This window comes from Frieseomelitta varia, unplaced genomic scaffold, assembly GCF_011392965.1.
Source record: "Frieseomelitta varia isolate USP_RPSP 00005682 unplaced genomic scaffold, Fvar_1.2 scaffold_67, whole genome shotgun sequence".
NCBI classification, from domain to species: Eukaryota; Metazoa; Arthropoda; class Insecta; order Hymenoptera; family Apidae; genus Frieseomelitta; species Frieseomelitta varia.
The window spans coordinates 488,622-496,273 of record NW_025110445.1 but is presented as its reverse complement, the minus strand read 5'-3'; the positions used below and the strand labels follow the sequence as shown (position 1 = coordinate 496,273).

Here is a 7,652-nt window from a genome sequence, read left to right as displayed (position 1 = left end):
CCTTACCGCCATGTTGCCCGGTTAAAATCGATTATGAGAAATATCGATTCGAGGTTCAAGAATCGTAGGAAGTATATTGCGTATTTTACCGTTGGGGCGCTGCAATCGCGCGTTCCACACTTGGAATAAAAAATAAAAAGTTCTGATGTAAATCAAATACACAAAATTCATGAGAAATTCTTTAAAAAGAACGAAAATTTCACACAGCTGATGAAAAATTGTTAATACTGAGACATGAGAAATTTTATTATATCATGCAATAGATTTATTATTTTAGCCATTAAATACTTACATCTTTAATATATTATTGTTGTTAATAAGTTCTTGTTGAATTTAGTATTGAAATCGTTAAGAATTACGTAGTATGGATTTAGGTTAGAGTAGAAAATGTTACAATAGAAGTAAAAGCATAATATGTATACAATAATAAGAAGATAGTCATATTACAGTCATATCACAATATTTATTATATTAGATTAGAATTGAATCATTAGGTTAGAATTGAAATTAAATTTTGGTATAAAATTATGAATAACTTTTAGCATAGCATGTTTTGTTTAAAAGTTTATATGCTATTATTCATTATATGTTATTATTTCTTTAATTGTTGAAAATTATATGTAATAATTATTTGGTTAAATCTTACCTTAAGTTGAAGCTAAAAACGTATATTTTACCTTAAAAATTTACAAACGCAAATCTAACTATTGATTTAAATTTTTACCTGAGAATTTCTCGATGATACTTTTTTCTGAATGATTATTCTTTACAGACGTGTGCTTCCTTCCGCCATTCTTACCACCTAATAATCGATCGTGAGAAATATCGATTTGGGTTCGAGAATCGTAGGATTGCATATAATGTTGTGTATTGCATATAATGTTGCATAAATGTTAAGTAGGGGTTTAAAATAAAAAAAAATCTGGCCTAAATCAAATACACAAAATTCATGAGAAATTCTTTCAGAAGAATAAAAATATACCTCGTCTATGACTCCGCGTTGAATACTTTGATGTCATAACTTTCAAACTAAATGGTAGAGGGCGCAAGAAGCAAACTAATCTTTTTTCAAAAACTCAAGACATAAAATTTCATATAATCATTGACTAATGTCTTTAGTTATAGATAAAATGATCATATATATTTTATTTTTAGTCAAATTCAATTTTAATAATTTAAGCAGTTTTATCATTTCAAATATAGAAGTTTCGCCATCTAGTAAAGTCTTTCGGAAATGAATAATACTGGATGTAGATTATTTCGCCATCTAGTGAACACTCGGTACATAACGCAGTTATGTGTTTGACTCCGGTGTTGACCGTTTTTGGTTATACGACTGAAGTCTGTGCGTCGATCGTTTGATTGTGTTTGATTTTTATAATAAATAATTTAAAATGTCAGAAGTTTCGATGACAGAAACACCGAATTTGCGAAAGGTGGATTTAACAACTTTAAATCTCCAGCAACTCACAGTGTTGAGGCAACAATTGGACCAAGAACTCAGTATTTTCCAAGATTCGTTGCAGACATTAAAAATTGCTCAAAGTAAATTTCAGGAGTCAGGATCATGTCTCGAGAAGATTACTCCATCCATGGAGGGTAATGTTTAATTAATATTCTCTTGTGTAAAGTCTAGTATAAAGAATCTCTCTGAATTTTATTACTGCATTTGAGGTTAAAAAATGTAAGAATGTTTAACCTATTTTAATAGTATCTTTGAATTTATTTTAGGTAATGAAATTCTCGTGCCATTAACTGGATCCATGTACGTGGTTGGAAAACTAGTAGACACTAATAATGTTCTAATTGATATTGGAACTGGTTATTATGCTCAAAAAAAGGTTCCTGATGCAAAGGATTACTTTGATCGAAGAGTGGCTTATGTTACCGAGCAAATGGAAAAGATTCAGCAACTGGGTCTTGAGAAAAGTAAAGTTAGAGATGCGACAATGGACGTAATAGAAATGAAACTTCAAAATCAAATGCCCAAAGATGATGCAGAACGTCTCTAAAACATCAACAGATGTTTTTAAGTAATTCGTTTTTTTATTTGTACAAATTTGTATTGGTACTATGATTAAATAACATTGTACTCTTGTTAAGTCACGATAATAATTATTTCAAGTTTTAAAGGAAAATTAGATTTGATAGTAATAAGGTGTTTTAAGTATTGTTTAGAGATATTTATTTCGTGTAAATTTGTTTTTTTAATTTATTGATACTCCAGCTTGTTTCATGCCTATATACACTTTTTTAATAAATTGTCAGAAAATTCTACAATTACTGCAATAGAAGCAATGATTCTGTATATTTAAAGTATAAGCTGTTACATTGTATAATGGTAGAAAAAGTATCTTAATTGATCAGGAAGGGTGGATGAGAAATTTTAGGGAAAAGAAAGACGAAAGTAACGAAGGTGAATTTTTTATTTGTTTTTCACTTAAGTAAAACTTTATTCACAAACAATAACAGTTTTTGTCTAGAAACGTGAGATGATACATTCTGGTAGCTATGTTTTATGGAATGTTTTACGGAAGAGGTATCAAAATCATTGTCAGAGGATAGAAAACATGGTATAATAGTATTGAAATAAATTCTCGAACACTTTGGCGCGACACATTGTCGATCTAATATGTAATATTATGACATGTTATTCAGGTTATAAATTCATCTCGTTGCAACGAGACAGCGCAGGTCGCAATTACATGTAGATAATTAGCTAAATTTTTATCCTATTTACACGAATAACATACGGTCGATATTTATGTTAACGAAAAATTCTTCTCGCTCTTCCTTCGTCGCACTTAATAATTTCAAAATTTTACAAACAATTTGCCCTCTCCATTTCGATACAGTCATATACGTATAGGATGATTAACAGGTTCATCGTTGTTATCTGAAACTGCATAGCAACAGCGTGACCGCGGCATCTAAAAACCATTCCTTAATCTGTATCGCTGCACCCCCTGAAACAAATACGAATTTATAAAAATATAGGATATATATAGAAAGAAACAATTAGATACTATATAATCTTATTGTTTAATAGATAGAAAAATTTTTGTTTTGCATTCGATAGTCTCTCGATATCACACGATATTTCAAAATATTACATGTATATTGTATTTCTATGTATAAGAAAATTTTAGATACACAGATATTTGAAATTTAAGATTTACACATAGTAAATTATGTTGTACAAAAAAAAAAAAAAAAATGACAACAGTTATTTAAAAATAATTTAGGAAAATGTTTAAAAAATGGTATACACGAGACGTAGTTTTTTTTAGATAATCTTTTACGACATACGGTTTGATATTGTAATGTTTTTGCTATCGTTTATAGTAGCTTCAATAAAATTGAATAAGGAAAAAGTCTTCTGATTGTAGTCATTTTACATTTTATGCTAATTTCAATTATAAATGTATATTCTCAATTATTACTGCGATTATAGTTTGATTACTACACTATATGGATTGGATAGGGATTAGCATATTAAGTTGATTATTACCTTGACTTTATCAACATGTAATTAGTTATCTTTTTACATTGTATGCTAATGTTTCATTATTCACTTTTTCTGTTTTATTATGCAGATTTTCAATTAGAATATTTAACATAATCTTCTTATTATATGAAGATTTATAATAAATCTTCAGAAAGAAGAAATATATCTACAGTTTTTGATGAAATTAGTTTTCACGTTCAATATGCATTTTATGTTATCTTTTATTAAAGTATTTATTTCATTAATACTTTTTGAAGATTCCATGATTAATTAGAGAATTGAGTTACTTAAATAGGATAATGGAAAAGGGAATTATGTAAATACATATTCATCTTTCTACTTAGGTTTTTGCATTCATTAAGTTATTTCAAATTAGTATACATCTATAAACAATGAACATTCTATATTTTAAAAGAACATTTTTATTTTCACGTTAAGAATCGAAACAGAAAAGCATAGCCATTATTTAATTTCATTTTTTATAAAATCCTTAAAAATATATTTAAGAAAAATGTACTAGCGTTGTTTTATGCTGATAACGGGTGAATACTTACATTTCTCAAAAATTCGTATTTACTTCGCGCATGTTGAATAAAAATGAAAGAAATTAAAACGTTCGAGAAATTTTTTTCTCTATTTTAGAGTTACTTTTAATTACACAATTGATACAATATGCCTAGAAAGATCTTTTCATAAAAAGAATTGTAGAAAGACCTTAAGGATCTTAAATAGTATTAATTGCAAAACAAATTGAGAAAATAAGCATCATCGGTGAACACGTGTAAATAGATCTGTAAGATATACCAATGTAAGAAGATTCCCGAGTTCCTAGGACAGATGCTAAACGTGGCCGTTCCTCCATCAAACTAACATCAGCTTGTTTTTTATACAAATGAAATACGTTAGCATTGCAAACAATATGTAATCTTCCATTGTTAAAACTGTCTGGTATAATCTCGAAATCCAGCCCTGCGATAGACATTAGTTGCTGATTGTCACCGAGTTTGTCCGTTACGTTCATTATGAAACTGGAATTCACCTGAAACAAAAAATTTCTTTGTAACACATGTATAGATAGATAATTTTCATTTTGCTTCAGATTTTCTATTTCTTGTTTGCATTAACAAAGATTCTTAGTTTAGAATATTGTAAAATTAATATGAATAAAATATACATGTATACTTTATTGTTGAGGGATGAACGAAGGAAAGAATGAACAGGATAAAGTATAATACCATAGGCAGCAAGTACTTCCTATTTCTCAACCAAGATACTTCTTTCTAAAGAACCATAAATAAATTGTGATGTATTTAGCCACAATTATAGTGTTTATCAGATTGTTAGGAAATCCATAAACCGTTTCAGATTGCTAGCTTGCTTCGAAATGAGAGCCAGGGTTAAATGAAGTTGGTTGTAGTTGGGCGGTAGTCGAAACAAGCATAATTTCCTGAACAGCTTTGTTCTGCACGTATAACGGTATCGTGTCGTTGTATACGCGAATCAATCATGTTTTGTATATTTTCACGGCATGTTTCTTACTGTTATTTTAATATATTAATATTTTGCTTTTTACTTTAATATTCCAAGATCTTAGATCAATTTAATAAGTCTTTGTTACATATGTATATAAATTGAAAAAAAAGAGAAATGCTCTATCAAACTTTATAATTTTGATACATAAAATTTCCAAATTATTTAGATTATCATCATTTATTTATGCAAGTTGCAATTAAAAATTGGAGTTTCTTTTTTGCTTTTCAGTAATTGTTGACGTATCATAAATTTATAAAAATTTACGAATAAATTAAAGATACGTGCAATGTCTTTGTATTGATACCCGTATGCGTATACTTACATTTTTAACAGTATTCTTTAATTAGTCTTTTTTTTTTAATTTACAATTTTATGATTTGTTGTTTTGAAGTCAATTCTTTTCTATCGAAAAGTAATTTTTCTAGGAGAATGAAATACAGCAGACAAAAGCAGTGACTTATTGCTCGAAGTTACAATGACAACTTATCAGGCGCGTCAAACAAGTCTTGAAAGTTTTTACATCAATCAACCTACCGGTATCCCATTGACAGTCCATGTCACATTTGCTGGAGGATTTCCCGATGGAACAGTGCAGTTTCCACGCACAGTATCTCCTACAGCATAGCGTATCTTCTCGAATCTTACTTGAGGATCGCCTTTCGGGAGATCTGTAATTCATTGAAGTTTTTAATAACAGAGGAAGATTTCGACTCGTCGTGTACGGTAATTCATTTTTATTTGAACATTCATATGTTGCATGCATTTTTTTCTACATTTTGTTAAATTTTGTTGAAAACGTGAAAACATTTCCATTGAAATAATTTATAATTATTTCTTATATCGAGACGATAGAATTCTAGCGTCGTTAAAATATTAACGTTGTTTATTTAACGTTGTTAAAAACTATATTAAACTCTCAGAAATTATAAAAAAAAAAGAAACTGACAAGTTTCTAAGAGCTTCAACTAGAAACAGAGAAAAAAAAAACTGGTCATCATGATTTAATTTTATTTCGAATAATCATCGTGCTTTTACTATCTTTCGCCAACACGACGTTGTTCATTATTAATACCATAATGTATTACCCGACCGTCGCCCGATAGCACGTCGTTCAATTTGATTTATCACCGTCCTTATAAATTTCAAGAACGTAGGCACCTGCCGACGCGCCATTGTTAGATGAGGTGAACGCCACTTTTTCGCCATGCTATCCTACCGGCAAGATATTCCGTATACATAACACGTCATGTACATCTCGGGGGATCATTATGCCGTCCACAGAAGGCAGTCAATTTCCTCGTAGCGGTAGCGAACTGTCAAAGAATTGTCTCACTTCTGGGCTGAATGACTTCCGCCTAATAGCCGGTTTTGTGTCCCGCGATCTTCTTTCTACACACGCTCTCAAGGACACGATCGCCGAAGATTACCATTTTGAACTTGTTTGGTAATGTCGTGGATGCGGGACGATCATCCCGTCTCGTGAGAATGGAGAAAAGGAAGAAAAGCAAGAGAGCGTCCGAGGGATACAAGGCGAGATTCGAAGGCTCGATCTAGTATCGAGCTTTTACGAGCGATCCGTGATCGGAAAGGAGAGGCAATCACCTCGTCTCTTCAAAGAAGAATCGCTATCGTGGTTGTGGCGTCGTTAAGTCGACGTTCAACGAGAATACGAGACGGTGGGAACGGGACCTCGATATTCTGTCCTCTACCTGCTTGTCTATTCTCCGTCGTTCCTTTCCCCTCTTCTCCTTCCATTTCTTTCACCGTGTTTAATTTCGTCACTCTGTCCCTTCGAATTACGTTTTAATTGGCCACGCGATTGCCACGACAATGCTGTTCATCGCGTAGGAAGTAATCAACGGGCCATAATGAAGAGTAACAGCGATGCCGGCTGAAGACGCGTAGTGTGAATCAATGGAAAAAATAATGAGTCGCGATCCGGTTCCCGATTTATTACTGATATTCGAGTGTTCATTCAGTGTTTTCAATTGGAAGTTAATAGTGCATATCAAAAGGTCAATCCGCGGGGAACTAGGTGAAATGGTATTGAAAGGAAGAAAGATTGTGTTTATCGGGTCTGATTGTGAGCTGTTAATTAACAGTAACTCGGTTAAGAGAGCCGCGAAGGATGGATGATGAAACGAAAGAAGCGTGTTCGGTGATTTAATGAGACCGACCGTGATCTCTATCCTCTCGTTCGAGCGTTTTGTTTTCTGTTTTTTTTTTTTTTTTTTTTTTTTTTTTTTTCTTTCAATTAAGAGTCGTTGTCTCTGTTTTAATAATTTTGATTTGGTACTGCTATTGATATATTTGTGAAATGGCGTGTTTGTCGAATGAATGAACGATGGACAGGAAAAGTGATTCTCTCTCGTATGTTAACTGTGATCCTCGTAATAAGGAAATTGTAATTTATTTACCATTGATAGACTAATTTATTTAGCTAACTCTGAAATAGAATAGGCAAGGAAATAAAAGTTGGTAAACGAGCAAGAAATGCTTAATGGTCTGACTATCTTAACCCCTAGGAAACGATGATTTATGTATATAATTCGTATCCTAAGGAGAACTTCATTTCACAGATTTTTTAGGAATATTAAACGAGCGCTAATGT

The 7,652-nt window shown here is 31.4% G+C and overlaps 2 protein-coding genes and 1 long non-coding RNA gene across 6 annotated transcripts in view; 2 read left to right on the top strand and 1 right to left on the bottom strand.

Annotated features, from left to right (window-relative positions):
• Nucleotides 1-1,284: 1,284 nt before the first annotated feature.
• On the top strand, nt 1,285-5,578 carry LOC122535104 (prefoldin subunit 5). 2 transcript variants are annotated; one of them, XM_043666332.1, is made up of 3 exons: nt 1,285-1,599; nt 1,732-2,033; nt 5,467-5,578. In XM_043666332.1, the coding sequence occupies exons 1-2, from the start codon at nt 1,395-1,397 to the stop codon at nt 2,010-2,012; spliced, it is 486 nt and encodes a 161-aa protein (XP_043522267.1). In that variant the 5' UTR covers nt 1,285-1,394; the 3' UTR covers nt 2,013-2,033; nt 5,467-5,578. The 2 variants fall into 2 exon arrangements, with proteins under 2 accessions (XP_043522267.1, XP_043522266.1); XM_043666331.1 differs by lacking the exon at nt 5,467-5,578 and having other exon boundaries at nt 1,286-1,599; nt 1,732-2,157.
• Nucleotides 2,409-7,652, bottom strand: part of LOC122535102 — a 64,362-nt gene continuing 59,118 nt past the window's right edge. For 2 of the 3 annotated variants that reach the window (XM_043666326.1, XM_043666327.1), the window contains 2 exons: nt 5,576-5,709; nt 3,997-4,547 (listed from right to left, as the gene is read on the bottom strand). In XM_043666326.1, coding sequence (XP_043522261.1) covers nt 4,233-4,547; nt 5,576-5,709 — 449 coding nt within the window. In that variant the 3' untranslated portion in view covers nt 3,997-4,232. Of the gene's footprint in view, nt 2,967-3,996; nt 4,548-5,575; nt 5,710-7,652 lie in introns of those variants that run through there. The other variant, XM_043666328.1, reaches the window with a different exon arrangement.
• On the top strand, nt 5,680-7,531 carry LOC122535105. The gene is made up of 2 exons (XR_006308084.1): nt 5,680-5,764; nt 6,189-7,531. It is a non-coding gene; the product is annotated as an uncharacterized LOC122535105 (long non-coding RNA).